Genomic DNA, 25,241 nt, shown 5'->3' with positions numbered 1-25,241 from the left:
GTACACAAGAAGTCAGACACAGGCAGAAGCTGTATTTATGTTATGAATTTAATAAAAACATACTATACATATAAGCTAAAAAATAAGCAATACACACACATGAAATGCTAAATCTTGTGTTGCCAGAATCAAACCTAAAAAAAACTAATCAGTATTTCTCTGTCCTCAATTAGCTCTTTTGGGACAATTTGGCAAATCTCTCATTTTGATAGCAATTATGTTAGGCATGCTGGGGTGAAATTTCATTTCATAATTAAAAACTCTGAGATGTGAGAAATGCAAATCCCCCGTCAGACTGAGACAGGATGTGTTGCTTTGACGGGGAAATCCATATTCATAGCACGTTTTTTGGGATAAATTGTGTGTGTGTGTGTGCATCATTTCAGTGCAAACTGATGACAGCGCCTTTCATTTTCTGTTGCTATACAAGACATTTGTTGTGTTTCTCTGACTAAAAGCCAGGTTTAAAAGCTAAATGTAGCCAATTGGCCTTCCCCTAACACCTCAGTAATGAAATATCCTTCTTAAAGAGCAAAGTACAAAATAAAAACAAACAATGCTCCTGATCCAGGGAAAAAAAATAAAGGTCATGAAACCTATCAATATGATTGAACTCTCTACACTCTAGTTTGTAGGTGATAAGATAAGACTGCAACATCCGAAATTCAACAGCAAGCCAATAATCCTGCACACATGACCCCACATCACCAAAGCCTTTAAATTTATGCTCACACAGACCACCCGACCAACACACACACACACACACACACACACACACACACACACACACACACACACACACACACACACACACACACAGAATGACAAAATAGAGGCCACGGCAAGGACATCATCTATCACGCTGACACGGACAACACCCCAACTAAAACACACACAGACATATACCGTCTAAAAGAGCAATAAATACTTGATATAATATCCTTCCTCTGTTTGCTCTACAAACTCTGTGTTTCATCCTCTTTATCTCACTACAACCCATAACACAGCACTATAAACAAAGCTAACAGTTACATGTACAATGTAATGCAGTGCAATACAACAGCCCTGCAATGAATACCATTCTTGTAAAGCTTGAAATGTTCTGTGTTTGGGAAGTATTTGTAATTTCCTTGCATTATATTATAAGGTCATATTTAGTCTACCCTCATATACACACACGACAGACACATTATAGGTGTACCTAATAAACTGGCAAGTGCACATTTACATAACTATGATGTCTAGAAAGTATTTCTTCAGTAGAAACATTCAGCATTAACTGCCATTTAAGATAAACAGCTCATGAAAATCAAATAAAATTCTCGAGTGCATGCGGCGTGTTTGCAAAGGTGTTCTCCAAACGGTCCTATAAAAGAGGATTATTACACAGCAACTCAGACACCACCCTGCCTCTCCGCCATAAATTCAAGCCGCTTGTCAGGCTGTCGCAGCAGGAACGTGACAGACTGAGCGCTGCTTGCACACCGGTGTGTCTGCGCCAAAGTGATCACGACCACTTTAATAACTATCAGGAAGATTTGTACTTGTCACCGGCTCCTTAGATATAACATCCCATTCTCAGCACTCATAAGCTGGGAGATAAATCTTTCACTCCCCGGCCTACCAACAATAACAGCGATATATCAAAACAGAAACGACCTGCGAGACTGAAATTGATTTTTTTTCTTTCTAGTGGCCGTTTAGGTTCACTCAACCTTGGATGTGAAAATGCAATATGAAAGCCCATCTACCACAGATTATTAAAATCCATTATAGGGCCAGAGAGTGCTCTGGATCAGTGTTTCAGATTTAATCACACTAATCACCTCTGTTAGGTTAAGTCAAACTGAAATAAAATCAGTATATACTGTATATTTGTGTTTGACTCATGTAGGCCTACATATTTCACCAAAATTGTAATTACCAAAAAGAAGACATTTAAATCATGTTTATTTTTCTGCCATGATAGCTCCACCACTGAGGTTTTCCAGGAGGTGTGAGTTTTTGGTTCCAATTTACAATATCAGTACTGATAATTTGTTCAATATCTTTGTAAGTGGGCACTAAAAATAGTCTGTAAAATCACTTCCAATTGCCACACAGGCAGTTTACCTTCTCGGTGAGAGGGAGAGAAAGCTAGTTAGCCTTGCTCGCTGGCTTCCAACTTTCTGAGTAGATTGAAAACACAGCAACACAGGGACCTCCTGAATGTTGTTAAGGGTTATATGTTTTAAATCTCTAACAGTATATAACTAATACTGCGTGAGCTTGTTGAAAAAGGGGGTCGTATGTCAATGTATATAGGCTATACATAGCTATGACGTGTTCCAGTCAGTAGCGCACCGCAGAAGTTGGCAGCACGTCTCCAAGCAACACCGGCCTTTGGATGTCAGGCAACTGCTGTCATGAAACACACACCCAAAGGCTTGAACCAGAAACAGTTCAGAAAAACGGCGCACTGAGAGTCAGTTTCCTGTATCTGTGTCACACGGGTTTCGCCATTGCGGCAGGTCCTGAGTGTATTAACTCCAATGGGAGAAGAGAACGTGAACACAGATTAATGACTGATTCTTCCGCCCCATGGTCACCAAAGCAAATATTGGACCCATTTTTCAAAAGCCACATATCTTCCGAACATTGTGACACTAAAATTACATTTTTCAGACAGACGAATCTGGAGAAAATTGACTTTGTTCGAGACCTTTCTCTTTCTCACTAACACACTCTCGTGAGATCTGGCAACTAGCGTTCTCTAACGCCCTAGCTAACTAATTTTCGTAATGCTAAATATCGCTGTTAGCTGTGTAAATATCAAATGTTAGCAAAAGAAAATATAAATACATTATGCAAATATAATCCAATCCGCTTTCATCCATCCACACTTCCAAACAAGGAGGGGAACAGAGGCGAACACGCCATGACCACACCCACTTCGGAGACAGGAAGTTTATACCATTTCAAACCATTGCCGGAGCTTATAATGCGTCATCTCTGTATCGACATCTTTGCTTGAACTTAGACACTGTTTCTACAAATATGTCTGAAATCTGTTTTATCCAAATACGTAAATTATGCACAATAGATGCAGCATCGTTGTAGTTCCTCACACAAAAAGAGAGAAAAGGTTAAATTTCCATTCACCTTTAAAACAACAGCACCATTGTGATTTTTCTGTGTAGATTTACCGTTAACTGTAAATGTCATACAATTCCAGCTCAATCACACTGTATACAACAGTGTGAACAGTACACGTGGACTCATTGTATTTACATAGGGCCATGTGCCAAAGTGTAAATTATTAATTAAACATTATAATTAGAATCCAAGCTGTTTTTAACCAAGCCAAATGTGAGTGCATCTGGGTGTACAGTGGGAGGGGAAGTGCTGGAACATGCTTACGCTGACTGAATTTTTCTGAAATTCACAATTGGTCGACCCAATCCAACTTCATTACAGCTGTCAACAGAGATAAGCAGTTCTTTCATGTCCGCTCAAATGTACATGTTTTTCCACCTCGAACACACGCAAATCCAATTAAGTTCTAATTGAGTGTTACAAGGCTCATTGATTATGACAGAGGCAGCGCAGCAGACTGAGCCGGGGAAAAATATCCCTAGTAATTAGCCCCCTGCACCCAGGAGGCCTTCAGGAGGCATGATTTAATACCAAAGCAATATTTCTCAATATTACTCAATTTGAATCGACTTTGCCAACAATGAAATGTCGGAATTTCACAGCAGATACAATTTGATTTGTTTTATTCATCTGAGGCATCTTAAATCAAAACTAGACTGGGCTAAAACGCTGTTACAGTCTCCAAAGTATAATTCAAATAATGTCTTTTATTACAGAATCTAATTCATTCTCTGTATAAGGACAGCTGTGACGGCAGATTGCTAACTCAGTTACATGTTTTTCAAAAGAAAAACAGGACTCAGCTAGTTAATAATTATGATGGTGTGCTTTTCCACGTGGCATAATGATTACTTTGCTTCCTCCAGAGTTATTTTGAGTCTGTAGACCAAATTACTGGGAAACAGCAGTCAGGGGGGAATGTACTCACTTCCTTTCATGGGAGGGAAGGTCATAAGAAGGTCATCTCTTGGTGTGTGGAGGAACAAGTCGGGAGTCTTTAGGATGCATAAAAAGCTTGCACTTGAGATTTCCACTTCAGTGTCGGCGGCAGGAAGCTAGACGAGAGAAGAATAACAAACAGTTGTTGAATTCAGACTAATGGACACACATTTACTAGCTGTGTAAGCCCTGAAGGTCACATCCTAAAATACAAATGATGTTGTTCATATGAACAGAATCTAATTTCTAAGGTCAATAGAAACAATCTCTGCCCCTGCACTATTGCCACTAATGAGGCAGTGAAAATACAGTGGCGTCTTGGCTGAAATGCATTCGTGAAGCTTATTTTAGTAGTGACATTTTGTATAATAACTGCTCCAGTTACGTGTATGTGGGGCTGGATTTGAGGGGATGAGATTTTCTGCTTGGTTGGGTAAACTCCAGAGGAATGATATGAGTCTCTGGTGTCCCAGAACCGGTGTAGGTACTTTAATAGAGCCTAACTTCCTATCTTCCTCAGTCGCTGAGCACTCTCCTCTACAAAAAAAAACAAGTCAATGATGTTATTCACAAAGGGTCTGACTTCATGAAGGGATACAGTGAACACCAGCTGCCTTCAGTGGATCAACAGAAAGTCGCAGTGAGGCCACAATGTGACCGTTGATAGAAAGTATGACAAAGCATCTCTCACCAGCTCTCGAAATGACCTCTTGATCTGATCCTCTCACTGCGTTCAGGTGAACATCACGGTTCCTGTTCTTACAGAAACACAACAACACATGATTACATTAATCTTGCATTAACAAATTGTGACAAAGGTATGGACAAATTTGTTTTTTTGTGCAAAGTGCAAACCCATACCCATACTTTTCTGCACAATGGTATTCAGTGCATCAAGAATTTGACTGAAGGAAGTCTCCATCACCACATTGAATGGTCAGTGTGTACCAGAAAGGAATGCCTTTGCTAGTTGAACTTCACAGTCAGCCTCCGTCCCTTCCACCGTGATGGGACTCCCCTGCGCTGTGACAAAACTTCTGTAACATGGGAAATATGTGTCAGAATATACAGTAACTGTTATGTTGATGCAACTATGGAGAGACAGAAAAAAGCAGATAAAAAGCCCAGCAGGTTGTCCCAAAGGTCACTGAGTATACATAACATTAAGACACAGCTAAAACACAAACTTATACTTTAACTTTAAAAGCCTAAAATATGAATTTAATCCAAAAAAGGCATACCCAAATGACAGATGCATTGTTTGCTTGTAATTTCATTAATCAACTATATTGCAAAATGTCTTGAACTTGACCACATTAGAAAACCTTTGTATGTTTCACAACAACATTTCCTCCAGTTTGCATGCAGCAGCTCGTTTATGATGTTCTCACCACAACAAGATAGATAGAGGCTGGTCAAAGTCCCATTAACCACACACACACACACTGTCTGCATGTGAGGTGTCCAGAGAAAAGAAGAAAAGTTGCTCTCCACATTGTTGTTTTGTCTATGTGATTATTGAGCTCCGAGGAGGAGGAGGTTAGTGTGGTGGAAAAGTGATGTAAAACTCAAGTCATTTGAAGTCCTCCAAGCTGAGAGAGCACAACACGAGGTAAGATCAAACTTTTGTAGGCTGCAGTGTGGACAAATTAATGTGCTAAATATGGCCAGGTAATGCACAAAACCTATTTAAATAATATACTTTTTTTTTTATAAAACTAGCTGTTGGTGCCAGTGGTCCTGCTTTGACATTAATCCACCTCCACGCCCACCTGGAGCTGCAGCAGCACACCTGCAGGCGGTCGGTAAGTAGCCATAGCATCACAAATAACACATAGAATAAAAGTGATTAACAGGTCATATTAAATACACGCACAATAAAGCAACCTGTCAATGTGTTTTTTGCACGCAGGTGGAGTCATATATATGCATACAATACAAGTTCAACTCCTCATGTAGGCCTCTAAAAGGCTCAGATAAAGTTAGTACAGGTGAAACAACAGAGGCACAGGTGACTCAGTTACCTGTCGTGGCTCTCAGGCTGAAAGTCTCTTTGTTGTCAGAGGATCAAGCTCAACTTCAAAGCACATGAAATTTGTCCTGTGTGAAACTAAATCTATCCAGAGGACTGTAGGAGCTGGAGCTGTAACTCTGCAGCTCCACAGAAAGCAGAGACACGCATGCTCAGCTGTGGGAAGATTAAGTAGGACGACAAGAACCTGTCTGCTTCAATGCTGTGATGTTGTGTAGTAAAATAAAATATAGTTTAATTTAATTCAGTTATATAGAGAATAAATGCCTCCACGATTAACACAGAATTTTTTTTTTTTTTTTTTGGAAATGTTTGGGTTCCTCACAGTCCCTGGATGATCATTTGTATTTTATTTAATTTTTTTCACAATTTAAGAATGCACCAACATAACAAAAAAAATTAAATAATATACAGTGCAGGAAGAGGCAGAAAAACTCAATGGGCTTATTTGAAGCCAAATAGTTCAGCTAAATAATGTTAAAATTTCAAAACACAAGATTAATATGCAGAACATAATGTGACTACATACTGTAATAATGATTACAAACAGTTAGAACAAGATACAGTGGTGGAAGAAGTACTCAGATATTTTACTTACTCAAGTACAAAAGTATCAGCATCAAAATATACATAAAGTACAAAAAGTAAAATTACTCATTTAGCAGAATGGCCCATTTTCAGAATGGTGATGCATTGATTTAATATTTATATTATTTATTTATATTTTGTTTGTTTATTTATTTATTTGCATAATTTAAGAATACACAAACATAACAAAAAGGAGAGGCAGAAAAACACCACCGGGCTTATTCCACCTAAATAATGTTACAATTTCTCAATGTTATAGGGAACACAAGATTAATATACAGAAAATATTATGACTATATAACAGTCATGACAAACAATTAGAACGAGATACAGTGGTGGAAGAAGTACTCAGATCTTTTCGCAATACTACAGTGTGAAAATACTCTGTTACAAGTAAATGTCCTGCATTCAAAATCTTACTAGAGTAAAAGTACAAAAGTATCAGCATCAAAATATACTTAAAGTACAAAAAGTACTACAAGTACTACAAAAGTACTCATTTTGCAGAATGGCCCATTTCAGAACCATATCACAACACTTATATATATTATATATATTACCGGATTATACTGTATATAGTGATGCATTAATGTGTACATCGCTTTAATGTTGCTTTAAAAGTAATGAAAATGTATATATTGCTGGGTATTAATCTGAATCTGCAAAGTAACTAAAGCTGTTATATAAATGTAGTGAAGTAAAAAGTAAAATATTTGCCCCTGAAATGTAGAGAAATATAAGTATAATGTAGCATAAAATGGAAATACTAAAGTAAAGTAAAAGTACCTCATAATTGTACTCATACAGTACTTGAGTAAATTCAACCACTGGCGAGATATATATAATCACAACAAACAACAATAACAATATATACATAAAAAAGTCCTGTGTGTGTGCGTACATTAAGTGTCAAACTAATAAAAAAGATAAAACATATATGGACAACGTGGGGAAAAGCATTTACAAAACAGCAGTTAAATGACATTTTAAGCATCTTTTGTAGCATTTTATAGAGGAACAGTTTTTTGACAGATGTGAAAAGCTACTCCATAATTCGGTACCCCTAAATCTAATTGAAAATTAACTTCTGCAAGTGAGACATTTACATCTCATATTGTGGATATGAAAGTTATGAAAAGCATAACTAAAGGTAGAGTCAGCATTTGTATATCCATGCATTATTTTAGTATCTTTTTTAAGCACTGGAAGTATTTGTTAATTGAGTCTCTTTAGCGTTTAATTAGTTTGTGGATGCTTCACTCGTCACCGTTGATGATGTTGCTGTTCAGATTGTTAGAAATGGATTAGTAAATCACTAATTCAATTATGTTTGTTTTTACAATATCTCATGCGTCATATATTTCCAACCAAAGGGCTTTCGAGCCGACATCCTAAACCTGATACAAGTGAACTGTCCAGCTCGATCAAACTGTGCCTCTCTGTGATGTAATTATAACTGTTCAAAGCATTCTTTGTTCAGTGACCCCTTTATTTGCTGGGCTGCTGCTTTTTCTTTCGGGAGCACATTTGATTTGGTGGCTTACTATGCTTGAGAAACCGTGTTTTCTCAGGAGTGTTAGGAGGGAAGTTTTGTTGCTTTTTTAAAGTTGTGTGACTGTAATCCCGGCATAATGAGTGTGTGCTGACATGGAGGCAGTGTTGCAAAACTGACTTGCTCTCAGCCGGCTGCAGGTGAATGCAGGAACAGATCTCAGCAGACATATTTCACGTGATATATACAACTTTTTGAGTATGTTATGATGCATGTAGACTCTGGAAATGGAAGTACAAAGAAAATGATTTGAGCTAGGGTGTTGCCATGACCCTTGACCTCAGGCTGTCTTTGTAGCACTCACATGCTTGTGCTTTTCTGACATTGAAGGCTCTTTGTGATCATTTGCCTCTCCTTATACTGTTGTTGCTGTCATTCATTCATTCTCTTGAATTCAATAGGAAACACCTGCTGCCCAAATCAGCTTTTCCGCCACAGAAGAAATAAGTCATATTCCTGTTTTGAGATCTCCTAAGCAGCAGGATACAAAAAGGAGAAAAACATATTTTATAGTCAAAACGGTGCACTGTAGCGGAAATTAACCCAAGAAAAGAAAAGTACTTTGTTTGTGAACCACCTGTGCTTCTAGACTCTGATATGATTTAATATGTAACAGAGATTTGTCATGACTCAGGAGTCAGGCCACTACTGAGGACAAGATCCAACCTGGTGGGATGAGATGAGCCAGGTCAAACTGTCATGTGAAAAATAAGAAATGTAAACAAACTCATATAATGTTATTCAGTTTTGAAAGTAAAAATTATTGTGATTATCGAACAATCTGTAATTTTTCTTAAATTACTCAATCAAACGGCCTATAAAATGGCAAGAAATAGGAAAAAAGAAAACCCATTGCATTTCTCAACAACGGTACAAACATTTTTTAAAAAGCTGCAAATCCTCACATTTGAGAAGCTGGAATCATAGCAGATTTGGCCTTTTTGCTTTACAAGTGACTTAATGATTAATGAATGTTCAAAACTGTATTTAATTTTCTGTTGCTCAACTTATTAATTAATCAGCTTACCATTTTGACACTAATGTTGGTTAACAGGACAGCAGGAGAAACACACATTAAGTGGTCTGTAACCATCAACAGTACAATTAGGTTTTGCTCTAATGCTTTTTTGTTTTGATTGAGACAGATGTGATGATTTAAAAAAATGTGCTGTGGTAATTTGTTCTCTGAGGCTGATATACTCTGAAGTCAACTCTCTTTTGTAAGTCCACACAATGAAGAGTTGTCCACATTATTGATGGATATTATTTGTGTCTCATGAACTGACAAAAGACACCATTGGTATGACAAAAATAGCTTCAATGAAACTCCTTTCCTCGGGGCAGTGTGACTGTACCTATTGTTAAATCCATCTCATTCACGTATCATGTGCTCGTATTATGTTGAAAACATAGACCTGCCCCTCTCGTGATATGTGTATGATCTTTATCAGCCGTTTACAGGGCGACTTTCATTACTGTTTGGAAATCACCTGTTGTCACATTTCGGGTAAACCATTTTTTTTCTTTTAAACAACATATTAAAATAGCCCTGGGGAAAATTAAAGATGCAGGTATCTGGTTTAGAAAACTGCTTCCACATGAATATGCCCTTGGACATCTTTATCTTAATTTATCTGCTGAAGACAAAGTACTGGGTTGAATGAACCCTTCCTTGATTCTTATCAAACTGAAGGTGCAGAGTTATGTAGTGAGGCGAGGTCCTGAAAACTTGCAGTTCTTCCATCCTGCTTTGGTAACCTTTCACAAATGTAACTGATCTATGACTAAGGGGAACAACAGGAGAATTTCCCTGTTATCACGGTGGCTCCGATAGGAAAGACTCATCGCTACCCACACAGTCCTAGCTGGAGTTTGTATAACTCTGCACATCTGACCCCTTCAAGCATCGACCACAGGTCCAATAACACAACCCCAAAAGTAGATGTAATCCCAGTAAGCTGCAGGTGGCCTTCCAGATTGGCTGCCCAGATCTCCACATTTTCCCTCCTTTCACACACTGCCCCCCTCTCACTCTCTCCCCAGGATCCCAGTGTGGTGGCAACCCTCAGCTGAAATAGGGCCTTTGCAGGGTGGAGGCAGCACGCTGCAGCCAGGACCTGTCACATTACTCTCAGCTCCTCAGTGGGACGACGAGGGCACCTGAACACAGGCTGCGAGGGAGAGTAACAGAGTGAGACGAGACCAAACACAGGGGAGCGCCTCAGCAGCAGCAACAGAGTCCAGCTTGGGACTTTGGGAGACACTTTTATCTCTTGAGTCGAGGGGATCGCAGCTGTGTGCCACCAAAGATTGTGGTTGAAAGTACTTCAGCCTCCTTTGAAAGACTTTGGACCTGTTTAAAAAAAGAGACAGCAAAATGGATAAGGATGCTCTACTGGACTACGAGTACCCAGACCTGGATCCTTTGCCGACCAAAATTGAGGCAGAGTAAGTACATTTTATCGTTTTTCTGAAGACTTAAGATTAGTTCTTTTAGGCTTAAATGTCCACTTAGTTTAGTTCTGTATGCTTTTAGTGTTTGTCTAAAACTCTCTAACATAAGATAATTCAGTCTGTCCATTATTTAACGTGTATTAGTCGTTCTTCAAACTTTCTAAAGTCTTAACAATGTTTCGGTGAGATACAGCTCTCATTCAGATATTAGGTGACACTTCGACAGAGCCGGTGTCATTGTGTGGTCTTGTATCTGTGCAGATCACTTGTCATATTACAGTAGAAGCTGTCTCATTGTCATGCCTGGAGATTTATGTCTTTAAAAGGATCCCCATGAGCTGATGCCAGTGGCACCAGCTATTCTTCCTGGGATCGTTCAACTCATATTCACCTCTAACTGTGTTAGAGAAGAGCGTAGAAAGTACAACAGTGTGAACAAAACACAAGTGTATTCGACCCATTATAACTCACTGTTTTTAGTGTAAATATTTTCAACCACAAAACGTAAAGATGCATGCAAAGTTGGACCCAAAGCGGATACTGACAGTCTTATAGCATCATTCTTTGCTGCTGGCCCATCCCACAATGCAACAGGGCACATGCAGTTATTTCTGAGATATTTCTTACACCTAAATTGCAATCCCATGTATACAATGGCACAGAGTGATTAATAGAAAGAATATTGATATTTAATAACAGCTTCAGCTGGACAATATGACAGAAATACGATGGAACAAGCGTCATTTATCACCAGCCTCCATGTTGAGCTAATAAACCATCTGGCTGTCATGTAAATGAATAGACTGTGTTGAGTTGTGGTCTGAAAAGCTTTTGTATTTAGCTGATTTGTAAACACTATAATGTCCTCCTCAGCCAGCTCTGACTCTGGAAATGTGAATTTTGACATTGCCTTAAATTTACAAACGGTCCGCTCTCTGAGTGCCAATAAGTTACAAATCCACACGTTGTTTGGACGGGTAGGAGACCGTTGTGAAAAATGTCAAAACATCCATTCTGGGAGCTGCCATCTCTGCGCTCGCAGCCCATACAGTATGTGTAGTATATGAGGCCTTCTCTGTATATCACACCCCATGACCAGGCATTCCTGCTCTTCCAGTGTACAGGAACGTGAACATAGGCATTTGTTGTTTTCCCCTCTCACGCTGATACCAATCCGTTTAAAATGCAAATCTCAGCTGTGGGATTTCAGCCACAAAGTTTCCAGCCACAAATGGTCCTGACAGTGACGTGTGAAAGGTTTAGCGAGGTGTAGGTCTGCTCAGTGACTCAAATCCTCCAGTCTTAAGTTGGATTGTTTTGCTCATGTGTGAATGTTTTGTTCCTTTTTTTAGAATAATCCCTCCATGTGACCCCATCGCTGACGACAGGCTCTACCACATATGCATCACAGCGATATCTGTAAGTCCGCCTTCCTGTTGGATTAATGTGACGCAACGTTACGCTGTCATTCATTCACTGGGTGTATGATATCACACCTTGGCGTCAGACATAAAGCATGTTTTATGATGTGCCACAGAGATATGATGATTTTCTCTCCTGTGATAACGTTATGCAAGGTTTGGCTGTCAAAGTCAGCCCTGTCTATTTTCAGTCCTGGCTGTTTGTTTGGCTATTAGTTAGCAGGATATCTCAAAAAGTTGTGAACAGGTTTTCATGCAGTTTGGTGGAACGAAGGTCCAAGGACCAAATCATCCAGATCCATGTGTGGGGCACACTGAATCATTCACATTATGAAATATGTCTATATGCCTACCATTATGTCCTTTTGATGGAGAGCCTGACCCAAAATTATGACTTAATATATCTAATATATTACATATTTGCTCTACAAGTGATTTCCACTTACATTATACAAATCAAGTAAGTAGGGCTGTCCTGGTAACCAAAGAAATTCTTGTCGACTCAAAATCGATTAGTTTATTTCATCTTTAAACTGAGTTTCTCCACAAAGAATCACACAAACTTTAAATCTTGTGCTCATAAGTTTCTTGGAAATATGTCATTAAGCATGGAAAAAGTATAAAAATATTACTAATCGACAAAGAAATTCTAGTCGACTAAGACCAAAAAGACCAACTAGTCAACTAATTAACTAAGAGTTAGCCCTACAAGTAATACAAATGAAAAATGAATGTATTATAATAATTGAGAGCAGAGGATTTACCAATTTAGCCCCGAGGCCATATTGGTTATCTTGTCACTCAACCAATATTGTGATGGAATAATTGATATACAAGTTATCTTTGGAAGGAAGAGGTCCGGAGCTGATGATGTCTTACAAAAGAAGGTTTATTGAAGCTTGATCAAGGAGAATTGTCAGGTCTCCACAATAGATGCTCTCTGCGTGAAGGCCTCATAACTCTGCCCTTCCTCCCCGGTGCTCAGTGTCTTACCCCTTATCATGTTATGACTTACTTCGTTCCTCTGGCATCTCTGACCCTGGTTGCCCTAGCGACTGGCTCTACGGTCTCCACTACAGGCACAGCTGTACAGATAACGGTGGCTCCTCTAGACAGGACTCCAACCCAAGAATGTCAACAGAGGGACACTCTGACAAACACTCTGACCTTTCTACCAATAAGAGAGGAATTGATGGAAAATTCCATCACAAATATGAGATCCAATAATGTTCACTACCATTAGCATTTTGTAATTATTGCACATATCAACATGTTTTCACTCTCTCTTCCTCTGATGTCTGTTTTAAAGATGGTCTTTAGTCCAGACTGTCCCAGTTTAGAGCGAGGCACTCTTCCCATCCTTGTGTTTCCTAAATGTGTCACAGGTCATGACAGGTCATTGAACTCTCACTGGTCAGTGATCCTGACTGATGACAACTCATTCACACCACATCCATGGGGAGTACTAATGAGACTCCCGGGTTTGAACCCGGGGGACTCCACAGCTGCACGCTACTCTGTAGATAAGGCTAACTGACGTTTCCTCTCCTCCTAGCTCGTCGTCATGCTGATCCTAGCGATCTTAGCCAGACGCACGAAGGTGGGCGACAGACAGAAAGGACTCCCAGGTTTACTCAGGTGAGGCTGTATTTTATCTTTTATTTCTCCTTTCTTGATTGACAATAAACACCCAACACGTTCTCATCCCAACTCGTCACATACTGACGCTTTGTCAGGACCCCTTGGTGTCACTTTCTAACGCACTTGGGTAGCCCAGCATGTGAAACTATGGCGCTCCACTATGGTCGCAGTAAACACGTGGATAACGTTGTGAATTCAAACAAAAACGCTTGCTTAGGTTTAGGAAAAAGATCATGGTTTGGCTAAACATTACTATGTTTGTAAAGTGAAAGTGAAACCTAATGTTGTGAACACAAAGACAAACAACACGTTGTTGGTTTCACACAGGACATAAAGAGCGGTCTCCAGGTTGACAGCCCTGTGTTTGTTGGGCCCATCCACCTCCCCTCATTGCCCGCCCATTGTGTGTTTCTTTGCTCTTAAACTATGTCACCACACTCCCGAAGCATTTCCTCCGAGCATTTAATATTGATGTTAATTGAAAGCAAAGTGCGTCTCACACAGATGCAAAAGGGTGCCTTGTGCGTTGCTATCACACGGCAAGGGGCGTGACAAAGCATAGGTATTTGACGCCCTGGTAATGAGAACGGGCTGAAACACCATGGTTAAATGTGAAATCAAATAGCGACTTGCTTTTATAGGACCATACTAGTAGCGTTGCATGGTCTACTCTCGCTCAGCAAATTGCATTTAATCACTATTGGCGGTTATCCAAAGCATACGGCAGTTTTATGGATTGATTTCCTATAAACCCGGCAGTTATTGGCTTCCATTCATTTCAGTGTGTTATGTTCAATATGCAAACACTTACAGTAGGTTGACTGGACATTCAGCATAAGAGATGAATACTGCTGGGAGCCGTTGCATGTTCATGTTAGAATATAAACAATATGGAAACATAGATGTCGAGATAAGAACCATTAGTTTGTCATTTTATAAAGGCAACTTTAGGATGACTGGTGTTTCCCAAAAGCACTGGAACACACCAGCAAGGTTTTAAAGCAGTGTCTCCTTGCAACTTAATAATAATAGCACAAATGGTCTCTGCACTAATTTAATCTTTTGACTGGCTGATGCACCAATTAGCTCCCAAATCTGCTCCAGTGGAGCTGCTCAGTGGCCGACAGATCAAACTGTGGTCATTCTAGGTGTGAATGTGAGTAATTGTGGGTTTTTGGAGGTGGGTGCTGATGAGAGCTGTCATGCTCAGTGAACTTTCCCTGGATTAATTGAGGTGGAAAACTGCGATGGATTTTCCTATCTCGAGCTAGTTTCAAACCCCGTAGCTGATTTGACTACACTGACATGAATGGAAGCCGAGGGCAGCGTGGAACTATCACACTAAACATGTCTGATAAACTTTAAGTCTGTTAGTTAGTTTGTAGTTTGTGGACTAAAACTTTTTATAAAGTTTGTCATTTCTGCTCATCCAACTGTGAGTACCTCTGGTAACATGTGGGCTCTAAATACCTGCTGCTTGATTTCACAGTCCGGTCAACTTCCTGGATCATACGCAGCACAAGGGCCTGGCAGTGGCGGTGTTTGGAGTGCTCTTGTGCAAACTGTGGGGCCTGATCATATCGCCAAACCCCCTCCCCTTCACAACAGACACAGAGAATAAACGTGAGTTGGTTCTTCTGCACTGGCATCAGCGTATCTGCATTCACAATTTAAATATATCTTCTATATTTAATGTAACCTCTTTTGAACAAATGGATAAAAGAAAGGTTCTGTTAGGAGATTAGGCAGCATCAAATGGATTGACATAAACATTCTTTTTTGTTTAATATCCGTGTTATGTAATTGGATTATTTAGTTTCCATGTGTTATTTTGGACTAAGCTTTACAAGAAGCTTTTAAGAATTGACTGTAAGGAGTCGGTTCCCTGCTACTTTACACAATCCTCAAACAGTGCAAGGTTCAGCAGAGTAGGAAATATAATGAGAGTAGAGTTAGATCACCCATAGTTTCCACACAAGTTTTGGGAAAAGGTGTGTTAACTGAAGCAGAATTAGTTGTCAAAGTTTGAATCTTGTGTCTACAAATCAGCGTATATTGATGCTCTGCTGTGTCTTCACACACTTTTGTTGTATTTGCAGAGAACTGGGTGATTCTGGGAGTCTTCTACTACCCCGCGCTATACTACCCTCTCCTGGCATGTGGTACTTTACATAATAAAGTTGGCTATGTACTCGGTAGCCTCTTGTCCTGGACGCACTTTGGTGTTCTGGTCTGGCAGAAGATTGACTGTCCCAAAACACCTCTGGTAAGCAAAGATGGCATCCAAGACTGCTTTTAGGAGACAGAAAGGGATTCATGAAGAATAGAGCGATTAATATTGTCACTGGATTAATCGTCACTTTCTTTGCAATGTGTCATCTGTCTGAGTTTTAAGGGTTATTTCAAAGGAAAAGCAGATTTGTTCTGGTCTTGAAACCCTTTAATTACCAAACAAAGCTGGTCTGTAGTATATGTAAGAGATGTGATTTGAAAAGTTGAATATCAAGCCCAGATTTTGTGCCACGTCCACGTTTTTTGGGGGGGTTTCTGTGCGATGAATGTCTACGACTCAAAACAATTAGTTCCACTGTCTGTTGGTCTTAATCAAGAGGCTTTGTCACAGTTAATCAGTTTAGTGTGTGTCAGTAAAAGAGAGCGACATCCAGGCTCTGGATGGTTTGTCTTTTTCTTTTAATAGTTGCAACACCATGAGCTGGCACACACCAAACGCTGCAGGGAGCATTTGAGCTGATCTGCATGACTGAGCTCAACATAAAGACAATAGAATACATTTTACTAAATATTATATTTAGTATATTTCTTTCTAAACACGTCATGTGAGCGTTTTATGGCGCTAAATCATAAAAATGTGGTCAATGAAGGCCTCAGATGTTTGTGTTGTGATGGGTATCCCATTTGACCAATATGCAGACATTACCACAACACACAAAGCCATTTGTGTCCCCTTTGTGTCACCACAATGTACTTTTATCATGTATTCCTAGTCTGTCACTCCAAAAACTTCCAAAACAAGTTGCTAGGTGATTTAAAGTCTTCTTTTATTCCTTTGCAGATACACAAACACTACTCCCTTTTCTCCAGCCTGCCCCAGATAGCTTGCTTGGCATTCCTCAGTTTCCAGTATCCCCTGTTTCTATTCAAGGGCTTTAATGGCACTGAAAAGAACAACGCTACAGAGGTAAGTTTTGATCTGAGCGCATGCAGCTCCTTTGCCATGTCTGCTTCAGCCCTTATAGCACTGATTGCTTGGCCTGCTTGCATAACAAACCAGATACAAGATTTGTAGTTTTCGTAAGCCTGAACTATTAAAAAATCTCTGTAAGACGCACATTTCTTCACAATCTGTGCACGTGAGCAACCTTTATAAGCCGCCTGCTAATCAAGAGGCTTATCGTGCTCATACAGTCTAGGCTGAGGGAAAATGTGAAGTCCAACGCAGCATGCCGGTCTAATCATTTTAAGTAGATTTGACGTAATTGGTTTACGTTATGTTCTTGATCAGATTATGAAAAGGTTGCCTTGTTTTCTCACCGAGGAGACACAATGCTGTGTTTATTTGATGCTAATCTCAGTATGGGTGTGACAAAGCTCCCCTCCACGTCACAGGAACGTACCTGACACCATAAATCTGCACAGATACACTTATCTTAAGGAGGCTTAGTTTGTGAGCAATGCGTTTTCCACATGTTAATAATTTAAACACTACCTAATGCCACATACTTCTAAAGGAGGTCAGGAATATGAAGCATGACCCCTATAATCAATCAAATCAGTTCATTCAGCTGCATTCTATTTTAACTTCTTTACTATCTACTATTATCATTTGGTTCTTTACATGATTGCGGTCCATTTTTTGATTAGGATCTCAGCAGCAGCTACTACAAAGACTACGTGAAGAAAATGCTCAAGAAGAAGCCCATCAAAATCAGGTGAGAGTTGTAGCCTGTTATCAGCAACACACCTGATTTGCTGCATTGTTATGTTTGCATTTGGACGTCTCTTCAGCTAAAAGAGTAATGCAAAATGTGCAAATTTTCCGTGTAATTCTGAGTTAAAACACAGCTGAAGTGGGAGCTCTTCTCCTAAAATAAGAAACTTGTTTAGCTGGATGTTACTTTCTTTAAGGAAGCTGGTAGCATGAGAGATTAATCCCCTTAAACTGACACATTTGTGGGTATTCTTGTTGTTTTCAGCACCTATTTCAAGGGACAATCCCACAGAACATCTAGAAATGTGCCCACATCCTTGTTACATTTCCAACGTTCATTATCTTGGGTTAAGCCCATTTTTGTCGGGTGTAAAATAATATAATTTTATAATGGATGAACTTATTCTTACATCCCTTATAGCCCATCTTTCTTTTATCTCTTTTTCTAAATGATAAAATTAACTTTTATCTGAGGAAAATTACAAAATATATCTATCAAATGGTTGTAATATTTCCTCATAGAGTCAATGCAAATGAACAATGTGTCATGCAGAGGTTGTTGGTGAATGAGCACCGGGACATAATGTATTTTCTCTTCCATTTGTAGAGAATTTGATTCTGAGTTTGACTCTACCTACAAAGAAACACATTTTTTTATTTGATGTATTCAAGGATGAATGTTTTTCACAAATGTACGCAAAAGTGCATTGTAAATGTGTGCCTCTGTTTACCTTTCACCTCAGCACATCAAGCACAGAGACACCAAAGCTCCCTCAGAGAATAATTGATGCTGTGAAATCGTACATTTATACACCAGAGGAAGGTAAACATGTTGCCTTGTTCTTGTGTTATGTCTGGTTACGCCTTCAAGTGTTACGTCTTGTTAAATTTGTATAACAACTACTTTTCTTTTACAAACAGCTTTCCGTTTTCCACTGAAGTTGGCTATATCTGGTGTGGTGTCATTTATTACCCTGTATCAGGTAAGTACCATATTAGACTTTATAATCCAGAAAGAAGAAAGTCAGTAGACTCTAAGTGCTGCTTTCTGTACAGTGCATTTTTAAATTTCCACATCTGTAAAAGCCATTTCATTGTCATGTTGGGTAAGAGCTTTTCCAGTAATGAAGAATAAATGTCCTGTCTATTTTAGGTGGGTCTCCTACTGATCTCGGCAGTGGTGCCAGTTCTCCAGACTGCCCGTTCGGGAGTCGATGAAGACATCGCCAACGTTTTAGCTGGCTTCAAGATTGTGCTGTCTCCAGACAAACATGAAGTGGTCAGAATAGTGGTTCACTACATGTGGTGTGTAGAAGGTGAGTGAAATCAACAAACAGAAGCAGCCATTTAGTGACATGTGAGATGCAGAATATACATGTATTCATTTAGTTACAACCTGAATGGCGTGTGCTCTTCATCCTGCAGTGTGCTACATCTCAGCGATGACGCTGTCTGGTTTGGTTAACCTGGTCATGCTCATGCGGTCCATGGTTTTACATCGGTAGGTGTGAGAAAAGAACAATATAACAGCTGTATTTTCCTACTCTTTCTATTCTCTTCCCAAAGTTTCAAAGAATCACGAGCGTGCTTCTCATTCTGGCTTCTTCATTATAATACATAATGGTTCACAGAGGAGTTATTATAACATAATAGAGTACTAATCATCCACAGACACACAGAATATCATTCACTCTGCGTTAACTGCTGCTAGAATTGAAAAATGGCTATTAAGATAAGAAATGAAATACTGTGCCATTACCATAAATTACGTCGTATTAACAAGAAATGGGTTTCTGTGTCGAGTATTGAATTGCATTTCGGTCGTATATCCCATGCTAAATTACCTCTTCAATTTACTATGTAATTTGTACATTCATTGATGAATCAGTTTATGTTTTGCATAGTGCTGCATTGTTTTGATTGTGTTTTAGGTCGAACCTGAAGGCGCTGTACAGAGGAGATATCTATGATGTTTACAACTGTCAGAGGAGTATCAGGGCGTCGCGGCCAGCGCTGGTCTGCTGGATGGGATACACCAGCTTCACTGCAGCTCACATCTGCATTGGTACAGTTGCAGTTTGAATACTAAAGGAAAAGAATAGAGATTATCCTGGGCTTTATGCCTCCACACTAGCGACAGCCGTGGCCGGAGGCATTATGTTTTCGGGTGCCTGCAGGGAATTTCTTCAAATTTGGCACAAACGTCCACTTGGACTCTAGGATGAACTGACTAGAGTTTGTGATCAAAACAGACCTCACAAAACACGTTTTTGGCCATAACTCAAGAATTCATAAGCTAATTATGACAATTTCACACAGGATAAAATGATGACGTGATGACATTTTGGACAGACATGGATGTAAACTGCAACTTGACTGGTTGGCAGAGGCATACAACCACAAGGGTGTAATTCTAGTTTTTTGTTTTGTTTGTTTACCATATTTCCAGTTTGTTTACATTTTTTGGATCTCTTATTTTTGTTTTTTCACTTCAGAAATGCTGCTAAACCTTAGATTTTGTGTGTCACATGGTTACTGTACCATACATACTGTACCCCTAAATAGAGGGGATGTGTTTGCACATCAGATAGTGGTAAAACAGTAACATTTCATGCCTTATTAATCGCACTCTGTCTGTTCACAACTCCCTTTATGTTTGTATGTGTCTGTTTGGTTCGTGAAAGGATACTTCTCAAATTTTGTTCTTGAGTTTTCCAAGATAAAAAAAAATATTGCTTGCCCCTCCCTTCACTAACCCGATACAGGGTAATAAATGACACTACACCAGATATAGCCAACTTCAGTGGAAAATGGAAAGCTGTTTGAAAAAGAAAAGTAGTTGTTATACAAATTAAACGCTTGACCAGGCATAATACAAGACCAAGGCAACATGTTTACCTTCTTCTGTTGTATAAATGTACAACTTTACAGCATCAGTTATTCTTTGAGGGAGGTGTGGCGTCTGGATGTGGGGTGTGTGTGCAGTGATTTGTTGGATGCTGGACAGGATGTCAGCAGTGAGGAGGCCCTGACGCTCTGATCTCTCCTCTGCAGGCATGATCGTCCAGACCATGGTGTTCTTCCTCTGCCTCCTGGTCGCCGTCTTCCTCATCATCATGCCCGTGCTGCACGGACAGAATCTGATCCTCTTTCAGATCCTGTTGAGTATGTGGTGAGTGTCGTCACATCTCTCTTTTACCCGTTTTAGATATCTCAAAAATGCATGTTGGTCAGGCTGCTTTTTCACTTCCTGAAAACTTGACACCAGACAAGAGTTCAGCTCAAAATGGCATGCTGCATCGCGCTGTGCAGTGCTGCGTCGCTTGCAGCCAGTAAGGACACGGTGTCATTGGCATGATGTGCAAAAATAAACATTTGAATAATTCAAACATATGTTTTTTTTTAGAACAAATATTCAAATGTAATTTTTGGCCTGTTTTGACAGCCCTACTTCTGTCTCACTGCAGGAGATGTTTGATTGTTGATTGTTTTTTCCCACCAGGCCCTTCTGTCTGATGATCCTCTTGGCTGTGTTGATTCAACACATCACCGGCAGGTTTTGCTTCATCAAAAAAACAGCAGGCACACGAGACCTAGACAACAGGTGAGTCACTGTATTTGTGCATCATCTCGTGTTCATTTACTTTATGGTTTTACTGTCAGATAATTACAGCATAGTCCTGTGTGATTGATGTATCCTATCCTGCTCTCTTACAGGGGTAATCTGTTCCTGCTGACGTACCTGCTGTTTCCGGTCAACGTTCTGATCGGGGTGCTGCTGGCAGTGTGGCGCATGATCATCACAGCCCTTTTCAACATTGTCCACATGGGACGAATGGACATCAGTCTTCTTAACCGTAATGTGGAGGCGTTTGACCCAGGTGAGACGGATATTCTGCACTCTGTACAGATGATGTCATTATCTAATGTGCTGACTGGGCCAAAGCATCAGGTCAAGTTCAATGTCATCTTCAGTAAAATGTATATATTAATATAAAGGATAGCTTCAACCTTGGACCCTCCGTGTGCATTTTATATGGGTTAAAATAACAAAGGCCCTGCTCGGGAATTCCAATGCCTTTTTTCTCCTTAGTCTCAGACACACAATGTTAACATATTCATTAGTATTAACATCCTGCTTTTACCTTTGTAGACGCCACTGTGGGTTTTTTTTCACTCTCACTGTGGAGGCTTAAAATGAAGCAATTTCCTACAAGCAAATGCACTTTTACTGATCCCACTTAGAGGCCAGAATTGCATATCCTCTCCACTTTACCCTGCTAGCAGCTCACTGCAGCTCCTATGATATCTGTATTCTGTGCAGTGACTGTAATTGCACACCGATCTCTGAAATGGCTGCAGATTTAAGACATCTGTTGTCAGGAAAAAAGCAGGTGGTTTAAAAAAAAAGGAAAAAAAGAGGTGTGATTGTATGGCCCATTATGTGTGATTGCCTCAAAGCCAACACGGGGTGCAGTCCTATGTGTTTATTGCTTTCGCCCAGTCAGAGTGATCCCCCCCCTCCCTGTGTCTGTCTGCAGCCTACCGCTGCTACGCTCATTATCTGAAGATTGAGGTGAGCCAGTCGCACCCCGTGATGAAGGCCTTCTGCGGGATGCTGCTGCAGTCCGTGGGCCAGGAGAACAATGCTGAGCAGAGGTCACGGGACGCCGAAGAGGGTCTGTAGCACAAAACTCACATCACAGTCTACACACAAGTGCTAATGATTCAGCTCACACTGTGGGTTCACTGTATTCATACATTTAAAGGATAAGGCTAGTGTTTTTCTCTTTTGTCAACAAATCACATGAAAAGACCAAAAGCAACAAAACATTAGTCCTTTTTAATTCTTTCTGACTTCCCTACCTTGTCTATGGCACTTACTGAAAAGATAACAGATCACAAATATATAGTTTATTTGTTTAAAAAAGGGTCAATAATGTCCTAGAACAGCGGAGCACTGTAGTTTTAAGCAAACGTTACTAAAACAGAAGTAAATAATACATTTGTTGGGAATTAATTTCAATCGCATTAATATACATTTTTTGCTCTATTGAGTGTTTACAGCAGCAGGTTGCTGTTTGTTGAATTTATTAAAAATAAACTACAGTGTCCATGTTTATGGTTATGAAAGAACAAGTCATCTAGTGTTTTTAATAGTTTTTGGACAACAATGGAGGTTTGTGGCACAGATGAATAAGCTAAGAAAATAGGAGGTAAATACTTGTTTGAAGGAGCAATTCATTGTTGTTTTTGGTCTTTTCATGATAATAAGAAACATATAGAATCAACCAGCTTTATCCTTTAAAGATAAACAGCAGATTCACATTTCATTTCTCCAGAGAGGTTTAGAATTCAGTAGCAGGTCACTGTTTCACATAATCAGATCATAACACTGTCTGGCACGCGCAGAAGAAATGAAAGCTTAGCAGCTCTGATTTAATATGCCAGGAGCAAATTGAGTCTCACTGTGTGCAATAAGTTACGGTCCTGCTGCTGGTCTCAATCAAATCTGTCATAAACTAATCAGCTGTCCTTCGTGCCCACACTCGCCTGAGCCCTCAGTCTCAAGAGATAATGTAGTCCTATAGGTCGCTATTATACATATTATTCAACCCATGAATCATTTATGTAATTTACATAAAGTATGGGCAGCTACTTTGAGGCAAACAGGTTGCGATAGTCGCCTACACGTGTGCTGACAAGAGGACATTATAGAGACAAATTAGCAGGAAAATGCATCAGCCTTCATTGGTTGTTGTGGAATTCAGCTCTGCCTGCATGTTATCTCGTCACAGCTGAGTCCAATTATGTGCAGTGGAGATGCTGCTTGTTTGCATCTACAGAACAATGCATTATCAGAAATAATCTATTGTACTACAAAGATGAGTTCTCCAGTAGCTGATTACACAGACGAGCTACGCTAATTGCCTGTTTCGTATTCATGTAGCCCAAGGGGCTTAAGCTTTCAGTGTGTTAATAGCATGCCCAATATGCTCCCTCCATGCTTAGAGGATTAGAATATGATTGCTTTCTATTATTACTCTTTCTGTATCTTGATGGTCCCTGGGTGGCCTTCAAGTCTTTTCCCATTCCAGTTAAGATTTAAAAAAAAGCTTCTTGTGACAATAGGACTTGTATAGGACATACCATCTGGGTGCTATCATGATGTCTGAATGTCCTCAGGGATCCAGCTGGTCCATCAGGAGAAGAAACAGCACAAAGTGTCCAGTGCAAAGAGGGCCCGCAGGCACTGGCAGCTCCTCTACACCCTGGTCAACAACCCCTCCCTGGTGGGCACCAGGAAGCACTTCCAGCGTCAGACCACAGAGAGCTTTTTGAATGGAAGCCTGAACCGCAGCAGCGCCAAGGAGGGGAGCAAGAAGGAGGCAGCAACCAAGGAGGCAGAGGAATGAATGTGACCCCTGATTAAGGATTAAAGTCTCTTCTGGTTTTGGGCAAATTCTACAGTCATATTATTTGTCCACAATAAGTGCACTTAGAGTTCACCGAGCCTTTACCTGTCTGGAGATGTGTGTGTCCACTTTGTGCTCTTCATGCTGCCCTGGTTGCTTCTATGTGAGGGCCACAGTCTCCAGTCTGATGGGAAAGCTCGTATATGGCACTGATCTCCCATCTGAACACACTCATTACGTATCATTTGCATGTGCTTATTTTGGGATGGCATTCATTTGCTTTAATGTTTCAACCTGTAGGTTAATGGCATATGTTTTCCAATATGTTGTTATTATCACAAAGTGCGGATAATGCAAATGTGTAGTCTCCCAAACTAAACACATGGACGTTCATTCCACTGAAGCATCCTTTTTAAAGAGGGTATTATAGAGTATTTCACTATTTATGAATTTACATAATGAGCTGTTTTCATAAACAGGGTATTAAATTTCTTTCTTTTTTTTTTTCAATTGTACACATTTTGTGTAATTAACAATAACCTGTGGAATAGGAAACAAATGCATTTGTTTTGTTTTATTTCTAGATCTTTAAGTCCCAAACCACTTGCTGCTACCAGCGTTTTCTTCTTGTTGTCTTTTTTCTGGTTTCTGATATTCACCAACATTTCATCGTTTGTCTCTGCATTTACATGTTAAATAACGACTTTTAAGTGAAAATATGAACAGCCGAATTTTCCTTCTGATTTACTGTGAAAATAAAAACTGAAACAAAAGTTTCTCTTTTTTTTCAATCATTTATATTATTTGAAATATTTAATTCTAGAGTCGGTTATTTTAAATACATGGTGTGGTGTTGTTGAGCGAAATAAACTGCACAGGGCCAAAATGAAGACAAAGGGAGGCTTTGTGTTCATCATCGCTTTCAAACGCTTTCTTCTGCATAAACACATTCTCCAAAACCACAGAGCCTAGTTTTTCGTATTTTGTTAGAAAATATGACAAAGACATCGAACCAAAGCCCCATAATTAAAAGGCATCAAAAGAAAAAAAAAACGCATGAAAAATGAATTAACAGGGAAGAAATCTGAATTTCAAACTTAAACTGGTGAAATTG

General features: G+C 39.7%; 2 protein-coding genes across 11 annotated transcripts in view; one reads left to right on the top strand and one right to left on the bottom strand.

Moving 5' to 3' along the window:
* ccdc33 (coiled-coil domain containing 33) overlaps nt 1-6,266 on the bottom strand; it is a 56,540-nt gene extending 50,274 nt beyond the window's left edge. For 4 of the 8 annotated variants that reach the window (XM_037768060.1, XM_037768068.1, XM_037768064.1 and 1 more), the window contains exons 1-4: nt 6,099-6,266; nt 4,936-5,111; nt 4,766-4,827; nt 4,064-4,190 (exon numbers count right to left, since the gene is read on the bottom strand). In XM_037768060.1, coding sequence (XP_037623988.1) covers nt 4,064-4,088 — 25 coding nt within the window. In that variant the 5' untranslated portion in view covers nt 4,089-4,190; nt 4,766-4,827; nt 4,936-5,111; nt 6,099-6,266. Of the gene's footprint in view, nt 1-4,063; nt 4,191-4,765; nt 4,833-4,935; nt 5,112-6,098 lie in introns of all 8 variants that reach the window. The other 4 variants (XM_037768062.1, XM_037768061.1, XM_037768063.1 and 1 more) reach the window with 4 other exon arrangements.
* Nucleotides 5,493-24,900, top strand: stra6 (signaling receptor and transporter of retinol STRA6). Of its 3 annotated transcripts, none has more exons than XM_037768056.1 (19): nt 5,493-5,686; nt 5,797-5,879; nt 10,290-10,694; nt 12,053-12,119; nt 13,677-13,759; nt 15,252-15,385; nt 15,862-16,028; nt 16,836-16,961; nt 17,645-17,712; nt 18,455-18,534; nt 18,633-18,694; nt 18,865-19,027; nt 19,137-19,212; nt 19,643-19,776; nt 20,766-20,883; nt 21,214-21,315; nt 21,429-21,592; nt 22,253-22,390; nt 23,898-24,900. In XM_037768056.1, exons 3-19 carry the CDS (start codon nt 10,624-10,626, stop codon nt 24,125-24,127), a joined length of 1,983 nt encoding a protein of 660 aa, XP_037623984.1. In that variant the 5' UTR covers nt 5,493-5,686; nt 5,797-5,879; nt 10,290-10,623; the 3' UTR covers nt 24,128-24,900. The 3 variants fall into 3 exon arrangements, with proteins under 3 accessions (XP_037623984.1, XP_037623985.1, XP_037623986.1); XM_037768057.1 differs by having other exon boundaries at nt 5,797-5,883; XM_037768058.1 differs by lacking the exons at nt 5,493-5,686; nt 5,797-5,879 and adding an exon at nt 8,887-8,963.
* The last annotated feature ends 341 nt before the right edge of the window (nt 24,901-25,241 follow it).

The sequence above is a fragment of the Sebastes umbrosus genome, chromosome 4 (genome assembly GCF_015220745.1).
Source record: "Sebastes umbrosus isolate fSebUmb1 chromosome 4, fSebUmb1.pri, whole genome shotgun sequence".
Taxonomy (NCBI): domain Eukaryota; kingdom Metazoa; phylum Chordata; class Actinopteri; order Perciformes; family Sebastidae; genus Sebastes; species Sebastes umbrosus.
The sequence above is the reverse complement of the archived record's forward strand: the minus strand, read 5'-3'. Positions and strand labels throughout refer to the sequence as shown.

Bases quoted from the DNA above. Each gene is read 5' to 3' on its own strand.
- stra6 (XM_037768056.1), top strand. From the start codon at position 10,624: ATGGATAAGGATGCTCTACTGGACTACGAGTACCCAGACCTGGATCCT. The intron at 19,028-19,136 runs GTGAGTGAAATC...TTCATCCTGCAG, and splicing joins CTACATGTGGTGTGTAGAAG to TGTGCTACATCTCAGCGATG. The intron at 19,777-20,765 runs GTACAGTTGCAG...TCTCCTCTGCAG, and splicing joins TGCAGCTCACATCTGCATTG to GCATGATCGTCCAGACCATG.